Source organism: Carica papaya, chromosome 2, assembly GCF_054855325.1.
Source record: "Carica papaya isolate Zhongbai chromosome 2, ASM5485532v1, whole genome shotgun sequence".
NCBI lineage: Eukaryota > Viridiplantae > Streptophyta > Magnoliopsida > Brassicales > Caricaceae > Carica > Carica papaya.
The window spans coordinates 9,792,081-9,812,502 of record NC_142310.1 but is presented as its reverse complement, the minus strand read 5'-3'; the positions used below and the strand labels follow the sequence as shown (position 1 = coordinate 9,812,502).

The 20,422-nt window shown below is 35.9% G+C and overlaps 1 protein-coding gene across 1 annotated transcript; it reads left to right on the top strand.

The window, feature by feature from the left end:
* The first annotated feature begins 17,261 nt into the window (after positions 1–17,261).
* On the top strand, positions 17,262–19,280 carry UCP3 (Mitochondrial substrate carrier family protein). Its single transcript, XM_022054620.2, has 2 exons — positions 17,262–17,935; positions 18,455–19,280. The coding sequence occupies exons 1-2, from the start codon at positions 17,522–17,524 to the stop codon at positions 18,995–18,997; spliced, it is 957 nt and encodes a 318-aa protein (XP_021910312.2). The 5' UTR covers positions 17,262–17,521; the 3' UTR covers positions 18,998–19,280.
* The last annotated feature ends 1,142 nt before the right edge of the window (positions 19,281–20,422 follow it).

The window sequence follows — 20,422 nt, the reverse complement described above, 5'->3', positions numbered from 1 at the left end:
TCCCTCATCCACGGGACCTAGCTCCTCTTATTATGGACACAAACTACATAGAAATGTATAAAAGACTAAATCCATCTATTTTGCAGGGGGATTCTCCTTTGAAGAGGCCAAGTACTGGTTAGCTGAGACAGAGAAGGCCTTCAAGACCCTTGGGGTGATTCCTGAACAGAAGATTATCCTGGCTACCTACATACTAGTGGGAGAAGTAGACTGATGGTGGCAACTCAAGCAGATCACCTTACCCGTTTCAGTCACTTGGAAACAGTTCCTGATGGCCTTTCATGAAGAATACCTCATAGAGCATCTTCGACATCTGAAGGAGATGGATTTTGCACATTTGATCCAGGGGGATATGACTGTATCAGAATATATTCGCAAGTTCTTAGAGTTGGGTCGATATTTCCCTAAGAGCATGATGAATGAAGGTAGGAAGGCTAGAAGATTCGAGTGGGGTCTCTGTCTTAAGATTAGACAGCAGTTGTTCGTGCCTGAGCTCAATACTTATTCGGTTGTTCTGCCCAAGGTACAGTTAGTGGAGAGGAATCTTCGCACATTCTTTCAAGTAGTAGGGAACCTCAGGTCATCAGATCCACACCGCATACCAGCACCTACAGCACCTGTTCAATAGAACAAGAGACCCAAGCTGATGACTCAGGCTCCCACTCAAGTTCCAGCAGCAGGACATGGTAAGATCTGTCAGCATTGTAGCAAGGATCATGGGGATCGACCTTGCTATCACTTCAACAACACCTGTCGTATATGTGGTAGCGCCTAACATTATGTAAGGGAATACCCGACGAACCAGAACCAGACCAGACCTCTTATCTAGGACAGGACTTATAATCTCACTCAACAGGATGCAGAAGCCAACCCGAACGTCGTTGTACATGGTATGTACACTATCTGTAACTATCTTGCTCATGTTTTGATTGATATTGGTGCATCTCATTCATTTATTTCACATGTTTTTGCATTAAAATTAAATATATTATCTGAAAAATTTGATTATGTGTTTTTTGTGTCTACTCTTGGGAGTAGAACACTACTGGGGGAGGTTGTATACAGAGCCTGTATTATATATATAGTAGATAGAAAATTGAGTGTGGACCTAATAGAAATTTACACAGGAGACTTTGATGTAATTTTAGGAATGAACTGGCTAGCAGCGTATCACGCAATTGTAGATTGTTTTAGCAAGAAGGTTATATTCAACCCTCCTAATGAGGAGTCATTTACAAATTAATAAAATGTTTTAATGTTTGTTCCCTCATGGCAAATTTTTTTATTATCAAGTACTTTAATCCTGTTGTTTTCTCTAACTAGGTAAACCTAAGAAAAAAATCTGTGTTCAAGAGATTCTGGTAGTCCGAGATTTTCCAGATGTGTTTTCGGATGAACTATCTGGACTACCAGTGGACAGAAAAGTCGAATTCACTATAGACATTCAGCCAGACACCCAACCTATTTCGGTTGTTCCTTACCCCATGAGCCATGTTGAGATGGAGGAACTGAGGAAACATATCACTGAATTGTAGGATAGTAGATTCATCCGATATAGTGTGTCCCCTTGGGGTGCCGGAGTCATATTTGCAAGAAAGGGAGATGAGACGTTGAGGTTATGTATTGATTACAGAGGTCTGAATAGGGTCATAATCAAAAACAAGTATCCCCTCCCCAGAATCAATGACCTATTTGATCAGTTGCAAGGTGTTCAGATCTTTTCCGAAATAGACCTGCATTCAGGTTACCATTAGGTAAAAATCAAGGTAGAAGACATTCCCAAAACAGCTTTTTGAACTAAATACGGAAACTATGAGTTCCTGATAATGCCATTTGGATTAACCAACGCTCCACCCATCTTCATGGACTTGATGAACAGGATTTTTAGATAATTTCTGGATCAGTTTGTCATTGTGTTCATCGATGACATTTTGGTTTATTCAAAAAGTAGAGAGGAACACACTCACTATCTGACTCAAGTTTTGCAGGTTCTTAGAGAGAAGAAGTTGTATGCAAAGTTGAGTAAGTGTGAGTTCTGGCTTGAGTAGACTACCTTTCTGGGACACATCATATCAAAGGATGGAGTGTCTGTGAATCCTAAAAAAGTTGAAACAGTGCTCAATTGGAAAAAATTGACATCGATTAAGGAGATTCGAAGCTTTATGGGGATGACAGGTTATTACTGCAGGTTTGTGGAAGAATTTTTTAGTTTAGCTGCTCCTCCGACTTGACTCACAAAGAAGAACGTTAAGTTTGAGTGGAACGAGGACTGCGAGAGAAGCTTTTCAGAGCTAAAGAAATGGTTAACTACCGCACCTGTGTTGGTCTTGCCGAGCAGATCGGGTGGATATACTGTTTACAGTGATGTCTCCTACCTAGGATTTTGTTGTGTTTTAATGTAGCATGGGAAGGTCATAGCCTATGGGTCCAGGCAATTGAAGAGTCATGAGAAAAACTACCACATCCATGATTTGGAACTTGCTGCAATTATCCATACATTGAAAAGTTGGTGTCATTATTTGTATGGGGAGACTTTTCAGATCTATACCAATCATAAGAGCTTGAAATATATATATTCACTCAAAATGATCTTAACATGCGTCAGAGAAGGTGGATAGAACTCCTCAAAAACTATGATTGTGACCTCATGTATCACCCGGGTAAGGGCAACGTGGTAGCCGATGCACTCAACAGAAAAAAATACAGGTACATTGGCTTATTTGATGGCTTCATAATGCAGGCAGATAAGGGCCCCACAACAAGTACGGCTTCAGGACTTGAAGAGAGTCACATGTTTGGGCCACCTGACTGTTCAGTCTGAGTTAATCCAGAGAATAAAGGAAGCCCAGTCTGTCGATCCCACCCTAGCAGCCCTTAAGAAAGATACAGAATAAAGAGTTAACTCAGAATTCTGAGTCTCTACCGATCGGTTGCTCAGATTCTAGGACAGAGTGTGTATTCTAGGTGACAATGGGTTGAAAATAGACATTATGATAGAGGCCTATAGCTTAAAGTTTGCCATGCATCCTGTAAGCACTAAGATGTACCAAAGTATACGACCCCAATTTTGGTGGAACATGATGAAAAAAGATATAGTCGACTTTATTTCTAAGTGTTTTGTATGTCAGCAGGTCAAGGTAGAGCATCAATGCCCAGGTGGGCTACTTCAGCCATTACCAATTCCGGAGTAGAAGTGGAAATATATCACTATGGATTTTGTGACAGGATTGCCTAAGACACACTTAGGACATGATGCTATCTCGGTAATTATTGACCGACTTACCAAGTATTCCCATTTCTTGGCCATTAGGATGACTGATCCTTTGGACAAGTTGTCACGAATGTACATCCGGAAAATAGTCAGACTACATGGAGTGCCAGTGACAGTAGTGTCTCAGAGGGACCCTAGGTTCACTTCTCAGTTCTGGTCTACCTTTCAGCAAACCATGAGAACGAAACTGTCCTTTAGTACTGCATTCCACCCTCAGACCGATAAATAGTCATAAAGGACGATCTGCACCCTTAAAGATATGCTCCGAGCTTGCGTTATTAACTTCGAGGGCCATTGGGATGACCATCTACCCCTGATAGAGTTCGTCTATAATAACAGCTACCAAACAAGTATTGACATAGCTCCATACAAGGCATTGTATGGCTGCCCATGCAGATCGCCGATATATTGGGAGGAAGTGGGTGATAAAAAACTGTTTGGCCCAGACCTTGTAGTTAAGATCAGGAAAAACATTCAGATGGCTTAAAGCAGCTATAAGAGTTATGCGGACACTCGAATGAGAGATTTGAAATTTGAGAAAGCCGATCAAGTGTTCCTTAAGATCACTCATTTCAAGAAAATCTGTAGGTTTGGCAAGAGGGAAAAACTCAATCCCCAGTTTATTGAGGCATTTGAAATATTAGATAGAATTGATACCGTCACCTACAGACTGGTACTGCCTCCAGAACTTTCCAGGATCCATAATGTGTTTCATGTATCCATGCTACGCAAGTATAACCCGGACCCCTCTCACATCTTGGCTCACAAGCCTCTTTCACTCCAGGAGGATATGTCATAAGAGAAAGTACCAGTTGGTATTCTGGACTAGAAAAACATATTACTCCCCAATCGGAAAATTCTCTTTGTTAAGGTCATATGGCAGAATCACACACTGAGAGATGCCACATAGGAGCTAGAATCAGATTTCAGAGCCCAATATCCCCAATTATTTGATGGTGAGTGAGAGAAACAAATTTGAGGGACCAATTTTTTTTTAAGGGGGAGAGTTGTAATGCTCAAATTTAATTTAATATAAATTAAATTAATTTATGTAATTTTTTTAATTTTAATTTAGTGTAAAAATGAAGAAAATTTGATGGAGGATGAAATTGAAAACGATTTTTGAGAAAATAAGTGAAAATTTGAGTTCTGCGAGTATTTTTGAAAGACAAATTGAAAAACAGGAGTCAAAATACAATTTTAAAAACTTAAGCCACATAGGATGCCCAGTCAGCAGCCCCGACAAACCAGAACGTGCCGCGTGGCAACGAAAGCTGACGCGGGAGGCCACACGGGCGATTCGGGTGCCTGTGGTCGAACGATCCAGATTCGTTCCTGCATGGACGGCCTGGATGCGTTCCCTCCCCAAACGTGTCGGACAGTCAGATTTAAACGCGATCAACGGTCCAGATCTACTTTCTATTTAAATGCAATCGGACGGTCCAGATCAACTCTCTATTTAATCGCAATCGGATGGTTCAAATCAAACGCGATGGATGACCCAGATTAAATTAGGACGGATATAAATAACCCGTTTCACACCAAACCCTAACCCTAGTCGCCATACCACCCTCGCCGAAGAAGAAGACTCAGCCGTCGGGAAGGAGGTTGCCGCCACCCGCCACTGCGCTGGAGCTACTTCCGACCGCCAAGAAAGGTAAAAATTTCTGTCTTTGCTCGAAATTAAATTTTTAACAACCCCATGGCCAAATCAGAGCAAAAGGATCAGTTGATTGGCTTAAAACTGCGGGCAAAGCCTAACGGCGGCTGCAGAAAATTTCACAAAATGCCTCCGATGAGGCCCTTTCTAATTCCTATTTTGTGTAATGTTTCCACAATTGTGATCACCGTTCCTTCTCTATAGATTGACTGGAGCAAAACACCCAACCACAATGTGAGCTGGAGGAGCCACCGCACTAGAGAGCCCCGCCGCTGGTGAGTTTTGGTTTTTTGTGTTTTTTGACAAACCAATGCCCCTTAACGTATTTTCTCACAAGGATTGATGCAAAATCGACCGAATTTGGCCAAAAATAGTTGAAAACAGCCGACCCGAGGCGGACCGCCACCATGGGCGGTGGTGCCGTCGTCGAAGTACGAGAGAGCCGCCGTACCGAAATACTAGAATTGGCCAAAGTGGGTCCTGACACTGTTTTTGAATTTTTTTGGGATATTTGTAGGTACTTTGTTGCACGTTTTAATCCCCAAAGAAAAATTCAGAGAACCTAGGGACCGCTAGTAGACGCAGTCAACAGTTTAGCCTTTCAGGCATCAAATTGAGTAGAAATCTCTCACTCTATTCTCTGTTATAAAATTAAAGTCTAAATAAATAATAATACAGTATTTTATATAATTTAAAAAATATTCATAATTAATTACGAGTTACTAATAGAGCCAGAACCGGAAATTATCTATTGTTGATTCTGTTGAATTATTTTACAGTTAATTGCATGATAATATTTCATTGATCGATTTTATAGTTTTGAATGCATGTATTATTTGATTTATGTGATTACCATTAAATTAAAAAATGGAGACTAAAAAAAAAACAAAAAATTGTGTGATTAAGTGAATGGATGAAACAACAGCCTCACTGGATATCCTGAGAGATGGTGGACGGATCGGGTACAATAGGGAACCCTGCCGTGAACGTTGTCTTACACCGGACAAGGTACCGAGACTTGGTAATTTGGCACTCATACCGGACGGGGTATGGAGACGGTCCGCTTCACCCTTATACCGGATGGGGTATTGAGGTTTAGTAATTTGGCACTCATACCGGATAGGGTATAGGGATGGCCGTTAATTGAGAATGATAAATGAAAGGGTTTACGAGTAGTGGGGATATCTCTATGGACTCCAATGGATACCAGCAAGCTGATGGAAAGAGACAATTATTTTTTGATTTATTAAATATAGATTTATAATGTGTGTATGTTACCGGTTTCATATGAAATCATGATAAGTGCTATGTTATTGTCTCTATAGGTTGTTCTTATAAATTTCGCTACGGTAAGTGGACAGTAAATAATTTTATGATTAATAAATGTATTTGTTTAATTAAGTGCTAAATTAGTTGTTTTGATTTTCTACCAACCTTCATATCTGTGTCCGTGAATAGCGTGATATTCTTATTGGGCTAGTGTAGCTCATTATTTATTTAACCATTTCAAATCAAGAAAACTAGGATTCAGAGCCCGATCCACAAGAGGGTTGCGAGTAGGATGCTAGTTTTATCTATTTTTGCGCTTATTTTCTTATTTTTTTTTGTATTTTTTTAAAAGGGTAATTCTCATAGTACTATTCGGTACCTTAAGTTATTGTGTAAGGAATGTAAACTATTAATTATTTATTACGCTTCCGCACTTAAATTATAATTTATTTCTTTTGGACATTCTAGGGTCGTTACATGGAATGATTTTTTTCACGGTTATTGCATGGTTCAAAAATTACAATTTTATCATTTTTTTAAACCACCGAATTGGTTGTTTAATGTAGTTTGGATTGGTTTTTTTTTTCATTTATACCCTTAATCTTTTTCTTATTTACATTTTTATATACCCATTTACCCTTTTCTTTTTTGAAACACAATGTTTCTTCTTCTTCTTCTCAAACAAGGGTTTGAGAAATTGCAGCAACAAGTACCTCTCACGAGCTTCGTCTTCCATTCCGTCGCAACAACTTCATCTTCTATTCTCAAATAAGTATGAAATGTGGGTTTAATTTGCAGAAACCAATGTTGATTATTTTTTGGCATTCTCAAACTAATGTTTTTGCTTTTTGCTTTGTTAATTTTATCTTTCTCTTTCTTCTTTTAATGAAAATGGTAGCTCTTAAATGATTTCCTTCTTTTCTATTTATTTTAATACGAAGAAAAAGATTTTATTAAGCTACGTTTTTGCTTATCTTCTCTCTTTTTCAATCCGGGTTTTGTTTTATAACTATGACTTTTTTTTTTTTTTTTAATTTTTTTAATTATACATACATACATACATACATACATATAACCACTTGATTTTCTTTTGTATTTCATTTATTCATTTAATTATATATAATATAAATATTAAAAAATATCTTCTTTTTTTCTTAATTTTTTTATTTAATTATACATGTATACATGCATATATATATGTATAACCTATTGTCACTTGATTTTTTAATACAATTTATTTATTTTATTTTATATATACATATATATAATATTTAACTATATATACATGTATCTATATATTTACTTATATATATATATATTTAATCATATATATACATGTATATATATATTTAATTATATATACATATATCTTTATATTTAATTATATATAGATATATATATACATTTATTTATATATATACGCATATCTGTATATTTAATAAGATATATATATATATATATTTGTATATATAATGTTACAAACTATACCCCGTCTTATAGAGTAATGACCAGAGTATACTTACTTAAATCACATAAATTTAAATTAAACAAAATAACTTAATTTTATTAATTATAACAAAGTATCAAAAGTGTTACATCTCTTAAATGTAAAACATAAACATATATACGATACTCTAAATTTTTTTACTTACATTACTAAACAAAAGTACGAAATAGTAACTTTAATATTAGAGTCTAGCTTCAAAATTTTTCTCCATACCATCGTTCACTCTGCAGCAACATCTTCAATATCTAGAGGGTGATAGGGGGTGAGATAAAATATATCAATAAACGATATTATGAAATCACAGTATAGTACATGCATTATAGTTCTTTTACACACAACAAAATATATATAATATAATTTTTGCAAAACATATACGAATCAGTAGACATTTGCACAAATAAGAAAATAAATTCACAATTGCTTCGTTGTATACTTCATCACTATTATAAAAGGTTAATTAATAACCATACATTATGCGTAGACACATATATTTATTACTGGTTCTCCATGCACCCGAACACGGAACAACATACATGGGTACCTTGAAACACTCCTACCCTCCGAACACAAAAACGGTTATGGTATGCAAATCAGACTATTTTTCCATATAACCGAATACATAACGATTATGTATGGATATACACTTATCATTTTGCCAATACACCCAAATACGGAAATGGTTATGTGTGGCCACATTAAAGCCTAGCATAATGCAGGTATTTTCGGAACAACTCATTTTCATAATGAGTTATGCATTTATATCAAAATCATATTTAAAAAATATAAAGTGAAATAACACTAATATTGTGATGCCCTGTCCTAAATACAACAATGTTTTGGTAACTTGTCAACCTATATCCATATAAACACACATCATGCATCGAATCCAAATCAATTTCTATAGCAACAAAAAAATGTATGAAATCCTTTTATATCGAATTTACAGAAAACCCAAGGTCAATCCATTGAACCCAACATTACAAATGAAATCCCAACTACAATCGTGACATGGGTGTATATACAAATATATTTCAAGAGAAGTATTCTCTATTAACAATCACGCCTCCCTTAAGTATTGTGCTCAATTGCTAGGCATTTAGGTTTAGATTCCTATTTCAACACATCTGGATATAAAAGTAATGAGCATATACGACTCAACAACATAAAAATTTAGAACTTGAAACTAAATTATGGAAACTAGTTAAATTCCCATCCCATTGTTCCCCTATCTATTTCCTCTATACCTCATCCCTTCATTCCCTCTAACCTCACTCTTTTTTATAGTAACTCCTCAACTCCCATGATTCCTTTTTATTTCCAGTCAACAAGACATACTCGCGAGACCCCTCTTTGTTATATGTTCCTTCCTCTTTCCTCTCTAAGTGTCCATATTCCTTCCAAACCTATACTCACACTCCAGTCACCCCATTCATCAACCTCTGCCCCTGAACCCTCAGCTTGTCTCACATTCTAATATAAAATGATACTCGACCCTTACCAGCCACAATCTAACACCCAGATTGCCCACCTAGTTGGCTATAGATAAATGTAATAACAAGTAATGTAAACGCCTTTCCCAAGCTATGAAGCATACAACATACTTAATCTCACAGCAATTAAGATTAACCGGATAAATTTAACGCATTATCCATGCCACCACTAGCCACTAAGTGGCCCCACACACACACCCCTACTGTTCCACCTACAATAGTACCAAAATATGTAAGCACCAAGCATTAAATGGCCACACACACACACCTACCACTCCAGCAGCACTAGTACTAAATCATAAACTTACCAGTCATTGTTGACCACACACACAAACACGTGCTTTTCTCTATATTAGCACGCCAAACCTATAAACACTGGCCATTAAAAGCCACACACACATATACTATCTCACTAGTAATAACATACCAAACCTTATAACTACCGATCATGGAAGGTCACACACACACATAAGTCCTCCCCTCAATCGATGCACCAACCCTATAAACACCGACCATTGAAGGCCACACCACACACATATCTTTTTTACCAATTCGTACACCAAAACCTGTAAATTACCAGTCGGTGGAGGCCACATATGCACATGTCTCTTCATCGACCTCAGTCACACCAAAGAATACACTAACAATTCTCGCACCATCCTTTTCCTCTTATTCCACACAACCTAAATTATTTCCCCTCAACTCTAGTTGTTTCACACTAAACTATATAGTTTACACTCACCTTTCGGTTATCACAAGAACTCCTCTCGTCCATCTATCCTTTTTAATCGGTATTCAATAATCCTCATTCCTAACTGGTTCTACTTCTATCAAACTCCAAATTAATATTTCCAGTCTAACTCTGATTTTCATTGCATTATTCCTCTCCACTCCTTGCTCTATGACTCACAAAACATTCAAAACTAGAGATGTAGAAATTCAAACATACATTGCCATAATAGAGTCTGAAATTCTAAATTTTCCTAACCTCTCACTTCCATCTTCCTATGTTTCAGCAAAAGTCCACTCCAATCCTCACTTTTCTTAGAAATTTCTGGTTAAACATTGCTCTCCCACTCTACTCGCCCTAGCTCGTTTCCTCCTGTTTCTCACTCACTTTTTGATTTTTCTCTACTTTTTTTTCTTCTTTTTCCTTTTCCATTTCTTTTTTTTTGTCTGCCTAGAGCTCCCTTTTATACCCAGCCTAACTAAAATCCCGACTGTTGAAGATGCCTACCTCCTCCTAGTCATCCATTCTAATACCTTACCGAAGAGCATATTTAATTCAGCCCCCTTAAATTATATACTAAGATATTATAATATTCTCTCATTTTAAAAGAAATTTGGTTGCTCAAATTTCATTACATTACCTCAAAAAGTTGCGGATAGTTAGTTCTCATCTTGTCCCCTTCTCCTAAGTTGCCTCATCATCAAAGTGATGTTGCCATAGTACTTTCACCATCAGTATTGTCTGGCTCCTCAATTTTCTTTCTTGTCATTCAATGATACAGATTGGCTTTTCCTCATACATCAAGTCTCTCTCCAACTAAAGAATCTCATGTTGTATAGTGTGTATCAGATCAGGCTGATACTTTCATAACATCGAGCCGTGAAACACATTATGCATTCTAGCATATTTCGAAGGAAGTGCGATCCTATAAGCAATTGTACCCACCCTCTCAAGAATCTCAAAAGGCCCAACGAATCAGGGGCTCAGTTTTCTCTTATTTTCAAATCTCAATAGACCCTTCATTAATGACACTTTCAAGAATACATGATCGCCTACCTCAAAGGTTAGATTCCTCCTTCGGTTATCTGCATATCCTTTCTGTCTACTTTGCACTGCTTGCAGGTTTTTCTTTATCACGGATAGCTTGGCACTAGTCTCTTCCACTAATTTCAATTCGAATAACTGCCTATCTCCAACCTTATCCTAATAAATCGGTGACCTATAGGGTCTACCATAAATAGTATCATAGGGAGTCATCTTGAGACTTACATAATAACTATTATTATAGGCGAACTCTATCAACAGTAGCATCTTTTCCCAATTCTTTTCGATATTTATGACACATGGCCCTTACATATCCTTCAGTACCTATATAATTTTCTCAGTTTTACCATCTATCTACGGATGAAAGGTCATACTAAATTTTAGTTTTGTGCCTATTATTTGTTGTAAACTTCTCCAAAATCTAGATGTAAATTTGAGATCTCTATTTGAAACAATGGAGATAGGAATTCCATGCAATCTGATCACTTCTCTTACATATAACTTGGCTAGATGGTCAACCGATCAAAAATCTTCATAACTAGACAATGAGATGATTTAGTTAGATGATCCACAATTAGTCAGATAATATCTTGATTCTTATAGGTTCTTGGCAATTCTGTCACAAAGTCCATCGAGATATGTTCCTACTTCCATTCCGATTTCGGTAAGGGTTGCAACAATCCCCCAGGTTTCTGATGTTCAACTTTTACTTGTTGACACATAAAGAATTTTGACATAAATTCAGCAATGTCCCGTCTCATTCCATACCATCAATAATGCTTTTGTAGATTTTGGTACATTTTAGTACTTTCTGAATATATGGCAAATCTTGTATTGTGTGCTTTTTTGAGGATTTCATTTTGTAAGTCATTATCATTGGGCACACACATCCTATCCCTAAATTTGAGCACTTAATTATCATGTAAACAGAACCCTATTGATGTCCCTTGTTTTATTCATTTCTTGATCAACTATAAACTGACATATGCCATTTGACTCCCCTTAATTCTCTAAATCAGGGTTGGTTGGGTTCTCAAACTAACTACATACTTACCTCAATTTCTTGAATTTCCACCTGTTACATGGCTCAACGTAGCTCCCACACAAATACCATTAAATGTCAGTACCTTTATACTCTTTTAACTGAGGGGATATGTTACTACATTTTTCTTTTTCGAATGGTAATGGATTCTACAGTCAAAATCTTTCGGCAAATCCATTCACCACCTCTACCGTATATTGAACTCTCTTTGTGTGAATAAATGTTGTAAGCTGTTATGATTTGTATAAATTTTAAAGGTCTCCCCATACAAGTAGTGTCACCAAAATTTCAGCGGATATACCACTGTAACCAATTTCAAATCATGTCTTAGGTAATTTCTTTCATGTATCTTCAATTGCTTGGAACCATAAGCAATTACTTTTTCATGTTGTAGTAATACACACCCCAACCTTAAACAAGATGCATCACTGTACACTGCATAACCCCCCCACCGTTAGAGGGAATAACCAATACTAGAGTCGTAGTGAGTTTCTATTTGAGCTCATTAAAATTATTCTCACAATCGTCATTCTACTCAAATTTTATATTCTTCTTAGTCAACCTCATAAGTGGAGCTGTAATACTCAAGAACCCCTTGACAAACTGGCGATAATACCATACTAATCCCAAAAAACACAGTGCTCAGCTTATCCCATTTTATCACTAGCTCCACCTTTATCGGATCCACTAATATTCCATCTCTCGACACAATGTGTCCCAAAAACGATATATGATCGAGTCAGAACTCACATTTACTAAGCTTGGCATACAACTTGGCCTTTTATAGTATTTTTAATACACCCGTCAGATGTTCAGAATGTTTTTCTGAATTTTTGGAGTATATCATTATGTCGTCTATGAAAACAATCACATAATGATCCAAAAAAGGTTTAAACACTCGATTCATCAAGTCCACGAATACTGCATATGCATTGGTTAGTCCAAAAGTCATAATAAGGAATTCATAATGCACATACCTAGTGCAAAAACCATATTCGCTATATCCTTTGCCCTAATTTTCAACTGATGAAATCCAGAACATAGATCTATTTTTAAAAATACTTGAGTTCCCTATAGCTAATCAAAGAGGTCATCTATCATTAGAAGTGGATACTTATTTATTATTGTTATATGATTTAAAGCTCTGTAGTCTATACACATTCGCATGGTCCCATTTTTCTTCTTTACAAATAACACAAACGCACCTTATGGAGACACACTTAGCCTTATAAACTTATTGTCTAATAATTCCTGTAGTTGTTTAGTCAATCCCAAAAATTTTGATCTTGCCATCTTGTACGGGTTCTTGGAAATGGGTTGAGTTCCTGGTTGTAGCTCTATAGTGAATTCAACCTCTTTGTCTGGTGGTGGCCTCGGGAGGCTATATGAAAATACATCAGGAAAGTTCTGGACCATCGGTATCTCCTGAAACATGGTTTTTTTGCTCCCGTTCCCTATCAAATACACTTATGAGAATTTTACCTTGTAATCTATATACTCAAGGATATCAATATTGCATTTATAAAAGTCATGAGTACAGAATATAGATAAAATAAAGATACACTCACCAATTATCTTGCCCAATTAATGTTGTTTTATTGTATTTTATTAACACTTTACATTTTTTTATATGGAAAAAAGTTCCTCGTTAGGAATTTTAAACATAACCTCCTTACGAAAATAATCTATATGTGTATGATGTGCAGCTAGCCAATCTATACCTAATATTACATCAAGTTGCTAATATATAATAAAATCGAATTCACTTCTAATTTCCTCTAAGCTATTTCCATATTGTATGGTCTATAAATTATATCAGTATATAGGGTGCCACTATTTGGTGTGGATACCATGAGTATACACTTTAACATTACCAGCTCTACCTTCAACTTTGATGCAAACCTATGCGAGGTGAACGAATGTGTCACCCTTCGATTAATTAGAACCTTAGTAGAAAAATTTAAAATATAAAATGTACCTTGAATAACTTATAGGGTGGCATCTACATACTCTATTGTCAGCGCAAACACTTTACTTAGAACCATCAGTCTATTGTGCTCCCTAGATATGGGATAGTCACGTACCAAATCCTGGGTACTACCACATCTGTAACATCTTCAATTGATAGTTGTACATGGCCGCTCATGACTCCTACGACAACGCATACAATCTATATTTTTTAAAAGTATCTAATGATCCCGACTCAAATCTTGAACTATCCTTTGTTTCTTCTCCATCAGATCAGAGGATGGTGGTAACGGCTTATAGTTGGGGGGTCCTTTACTGTACTCAGTATGTTCTCTATACAGAGTTTCTATCAACTATGTATTTTCTAATATTGCCTGATAGGTAGGTAAGGTGAACACAACTATCTAGTGGTACAATTCCGGTCTCAGTCCATTCTCAAACCTCCTGGCCTAGCCTTCTTCAGTTCATTCATCATGACCTTTGGAGTAAAACATCTCAAAGCTATGTACCTCTCTGCATATTCTGCCACTGATAACTTCCCTTGACACAGTTCTGAAAATTCAGTCTCTTTCCTTTACCTGAGAAAATAGAAAAAATATCCAGCATTAAAGGCTTCTAGGAATACTTATCAAGTTACTAGGGGAACTAGGACTCTTTTCTTCAGATTCCATTAACGTTTTGTAGACATTCTTAACATAAAAGTGGCTAGTTGTATTTTTGCTCGACAGTCACTTCTATCATATCAAATAGTTTCTCAATTTCTTTGATCCAATCCTCTGCCACTAGTGGGTCAGAACCTCAATTGAATGCTGGGGGGTGAGTCTTTGGTATTTCTCAATGTTGCTCATATCCACTCCACCTTAACCAGCACTCTGATGTAAATGAAAGGATGATTCCGGCTGTAACTCCCTTTCCTTAATCATCTTGACCAGACTCTCAGCTACTTTGCACAATCGGTTGAAATCATCTTGATGGGCAGCGGTATGCTCCATAGGCGGTGTCTAGGAAGTAGAAGGAGGCCTTTGATAGGTAGTGGGTGGTACTGGTGAGTAAGGGGGCAGTCCTTGAAAGGCAGAGAATGGTACTTGCTGGAAGGAAGGTGCCCTATAGGGTGCCGCCAGTGTTTCTTGAAGGGTTAGTGTCGATCCCTGTTGGGGTCGACCTCTACCTTTCTTCATTGCCTCCTTTGTTTACCTACATTTCAACAGCCCAAGTCAGTTTTCTTTTTCTCGGATTGTAAATGATTGTACAATCTATTACATAACACTCGACCCTAGAATTATGCTCTGATACTAACTATAACTCCTCATCCCAAATACGGTAGCGTTATGATAACCTATCAACCTATCTGCATATAAACACACATCATAAAACGAATCCAACTTAATTTCTATAACAACAAAAAAAATGTATGAAATATTTTTACATTGAATTCACAGAAAACTTAAGGTCAATATAATAAACCTAACATTACAAATGAAATCCCAACTACAATCGTAACACGGGTGTATACAAAAATGTATCTCAAGAGAAGTATTCTCTATTAATAATCGTGCATCCCTTAAGTATTGTGCTCTATTGCTAGGCATTTAGGTTCAGATTCCTGTTTCAACACATCTGGAAATAAAAGTAATGAGCATATATAGAACACATAATAGTTATGTACGAGTACACACTTATCACTTCGCTAATACACTCGAATACGGAAATGGTTATGTACGACCACATTAAAACTTAACATAATGTAGGTGGTTTTGGAACAACTCATTTTCATAATGAGTGATGCACACATATCAAAATTATATTTTGAAAATACAAAGTGAAATAACACTTATATTAAACTAAAACTTTAACAAATACTTACTTAACAAGTACGAAAGACAAATTAAACTTGTATATTTTTATATTGAAAATACATAAAATACTTCAAAACTATGTAAGGTATGAATCCATAATGTCCACTTATTTTAGTTCTTTAACAGTCGTAATTTCAATTTTGGCAGAGTTCTGACTTTATTTATGATATTTTCATTTTAAAGATTCAGCAGAGTTTCGAGATAATTTTTTGTCACTTTCTTGATTCAAAAATATCCAACACAAGACTCAAAAACTAATCCCAAAAATTAAAGAGAAACCGAACTTCAAAACTTAAGGAAAAACTTACTTTTCTAATGGTTTATAACTTCCTTTTGACTGTCTGCCTTCTTTTTCTTCTCTTCATCTTCATCTACTCTCACAAATTTAATAGAGTTTTCTCAATATTTTTGATCTAAAACCTCAAAATACTCTAAAAAATTACACACTTTGTACTCCATTTTTTTTTTTCCTTTACCTCTATACTTCTCACTATTTTTCTCTCATATGGAATGTCTCTTCCTCCCTTATCCTATCCCCTGTTTATAAGAGTGGGGAGCCACAAGAGAAAGATTGCTATCATTCTATTATGTCATTTCATCTAAAAGTTGTCACATTTCATCATATACTTCATCTAAAATGTTACCATTTTTCACATATCACTTCATCTAAAAGTTATCACTTTTCACATGTCACTTCATCTAAAAGTTGTTAATTTTTATTATATTATTTTATCTAATAGTTATTACTTTTTATTATACCACTTCATTTCAAAGGTTCCCACCTTTTTTCTATGTATCTTCATGCTTATTCTCACTTATTTATCCTTATACATCATTTTTCTGTTTGATTCTATGTTCTAAACCTTATTATATATTTTCAAACATATATAAATGTTAAGTTAAATATATCAAACATAAGAAATTAACTCAAAGTTATTTTCAAGCTATCACATATAATTATATATACAAATTTATTATATATTTAATTATATACATACATATATTTGTATATTTAATTACATATACATATATATAATATTTAATTACATATATACATGTATATATATAATTAAATATATATTTGTTTAATTATATATATATGTTTATCTTTTATCTTTTTATTTTTTTATTTTATATTACATATAATAAAAAATGAGAAAAATATATAATTTGTTTAAATATACAATTATTCTATTCTATTAATTCAAATAAAAATAGCCACAATTACCATACTATACACAATCTTCTCAAATATAATATAATTTTAATATTACCATATTCTGCACTTATAATATAATACCGTATATTAATAAATTATAATAAAAATCATTTAAACAAGTCCTTAAGATAAACTCACTCTTCACTGTCAAACATTTGCAATAAATGGATAAACTTTTCACATCGGCCACAAATGTTGATTATGAGCTTAGGGAGCTTTTTTTGTATAATTAGAATATCTGAATTTCTCATAATCTTCAGAAAACGAATACAAATGCTGACCAACTCAATTGGACACATTACATAGATGTGTTTTCGTTCTTCCTTCCTAAGGGGAAAAAAATGTCGTCACACATAACTATTTTTTTGTTTTTTGTTTTCAAAAAACATCAACAAAGATCCTGTTCTGTCTTCTCTCTTGCGCGTATCGGCTCGTTGGCTTGGGGTACACTTTCTCTCTATTAAGATGAAGGCGACCCAAAGAGTCCAATTAGATGATCCGACTCTCCCAGAAACCCGGAATCGCTGGAGAATCCTGCTGACTTCACTCTCGGCGATGGTGGCGGAGACGGCAACATTTCCCATAGACCTGACGAAGACGAGGCTACAGCTTCTCGGCTCGGGTACTTCTTCCTCCGCCACGGCTGCTCGGCCGACCAATGCACTTGGCGTTGTCTCGACAATCGTGCGGCAAGAGGGTGTCTTGGGGTTGTACAAGGGATTGTCTCCTGCGATTACCAGGCACCTCTTCTACACCCCTATCAGGATCGTGGGTTACGAGAACTTGAGGAACTTGGTCGTTAACGCTGATGATGACGTTGCCTCTATTCCTCTCTCTTTTAAAGCTCTCCTTAGTGGGATTTCCGGTGTCATTGCCCAGGTAACTAGTCCTCTGCTATTGTACCTTTATTTTCCTCTCTGATAATTTTTATCTTTTCATTAAAAGATGGCCCAGGTAACTAACCCTCTCTTCTAACATTTTTGTATTCAATTGATATCTTACATTATTGATGAACGCTACTTAAGTTCTGTTGAAATCAAATGCGAAAAAAAGAGAGGTAATGTTTACATTAATTTCCATGGAAGAGGTATGAAGAAGAATCTGAACATGTGGAGCCTTCTTTTAACTCTCCCTTTTATTTGGAGAACTTAGTTTTTATGCCTTTTGTTTTCATTTTCTCGTTGATCTGGAGAATTATTTACTACGCATGTGCAAGAAGTCAATGGCTTCTAAGGTAATGACTTGGAAAATACGTGTGCCTGTTTGTCCTTAAGATATCTTTTTCATCTTATATAAGTGGAAAAGGTTGTCAACTCTAAATCTTAATTCGATTTCTTTGCACTTAACATGTGCTTGAAGAGTAAAAGTTTTTTCTTAATGGTTATGTTAGTAGCACAGGTAGTGGTAAGTCCTGCCGATCTTGTTAAAGTGAGAATGCAGGCAGATGGACAGATGATGAGCCAAGGTCACCAACCTAGATACTCAGGGCTATTTGATGCTTTGAACAAGATTGTGAGAACAGAAGGCTTTGCAGGGCTTTGGAAAGGCGTTCTCCCAAATGTCCAAAGAGCTTTTTTAGTGAATATGGGAGAATTAGCTTGTTATGACCATGCAAAACGTTTTGTCATTCAAAACCAGATAGCAAATGATAACATATATGCCCACACCTTCGCATCTATTATGTCGGGTCTATCTGCAACTGCTTTAAGTTGTCCTGCTGATGTTGTGAAGACAAGAATGATGTATCAGGCAGCCACCAAGGACGATAAAGTTGTGTATAAGAGCTCTTATGATTGTCTGGTGATGACCGTTAGAAATGAAGGGTTAAGGGCTTTGTGGAAAGGTTTCTTTCCTACGTGGGCAAGGCTTGGACCCTGGCAATTTGTGTTCTGGGTCTCTTATGAGAAGTTTCGAAAAATTGCAGGGCTCTCTTCCTTCTGATGAATTGTTTGATTGCTGTGAAATAACTTGAGGGAGACGGTCAGATCCTTTCCACATACTTTTCTACTCCTTAACAATCAAATTATTCTTGTCTGCCATTTTTTGGTTGAATATTTTATTGTTTCATTCTTTGTGATGGATGTTAGTCATGAAAAGAAGAATAAGGTAAGTGTTGAATGATGGGAAGCCTAGTTATCTTGTGTTCTGTGAGAATGAAATGTAAGAGTGTGATAATCGGGCAAACAATTATGATCATTAATGATTAAGTCTTATCTTTCATACATACATTGAGGTCCCTCTTTTATGTCATGGCCTTGTTTATTTATACTATGTTTGGAATAAATGAACTAAAGAAAATATGACATTCATTTGCAAGTTGCATTAATTCATTTAAAATTAGCAGGATTTTCATTTATGGCTGCGGTTCTGTTGAGAGTGCCAGGAAGAAAGTGATCTCAGAGAAGGCCTTGTTATCTGGCAGAGCAGCCTTTCTCTGTTGGATCTATCGGTAAACATATATTTAGTTTTCTTGACTTTTTAGCTGCAGCTGGTTTGGCAGTGTATCCTCTCTTTTCTATATTATAGTTAACACATATTTAGTTTTCTTGACTTTTTAGCTGCAGCTGGTTTGGCAGTGTATCCTCTCTTTTCTATATTATAGTTACATCCTTTTTTTTGAGCCTGTTTGTTGTCTGCGTTATGTTATTGAACGTTTAGTGATACAAAATATTAAAAATTAGAACGAACTTGAAGAGTTTAAATTATTTGGCCTGTGGTGGACAATAAAGTTTTTTGTTTTGTTTTGTTTTGTCTTCTAAAATCATTGTAAACTATAGAATAGAAGTAAAATAATGTTAATTGCATCTTTTGTTCCAAACACAGCCGTATGATTTGCGTAGGAAGTTGGATTGTTTATTGGGGGTGTGTAAAGGGAATCATGTTTACCTTGTAACATCATATTTGATTTTCATTCTTCAAAACTTCTCAATTGCGATTAAAGGTCCTCCTGCTGTAATGGCATGACTAACTTACCCTCGTTTTGCAAGGACTACTTTCGTGATGGTATCTTTTATGGAAAAAACAATGGTTTAGTGCTCAAAATAGATAATAATTATGCATGAGGAAGATTAGCCTGGTGATGATTTGGCTAATGGTAATACACCCAAAAAGAGAAGATCTTTGGTAACCTGACAACTAACATAGTGACCTAAGCTATGGTGGTTGAGGTAATGACTTTGGAAAGAGTGCCAAATTACTGAAAATCAAGAAGCTAGCTAATCCCTAATCAATCAATGCAAAACAATTTGAATAGAAAAAATAAATGATTTCTATGTCCATGAGGATAGTGAATTCAAGAGCATCGATAGAGGCCAATTATCCATGAAGCTGGACTATCTGTTGATATAAGAAAAAAGGTCTTAGGAG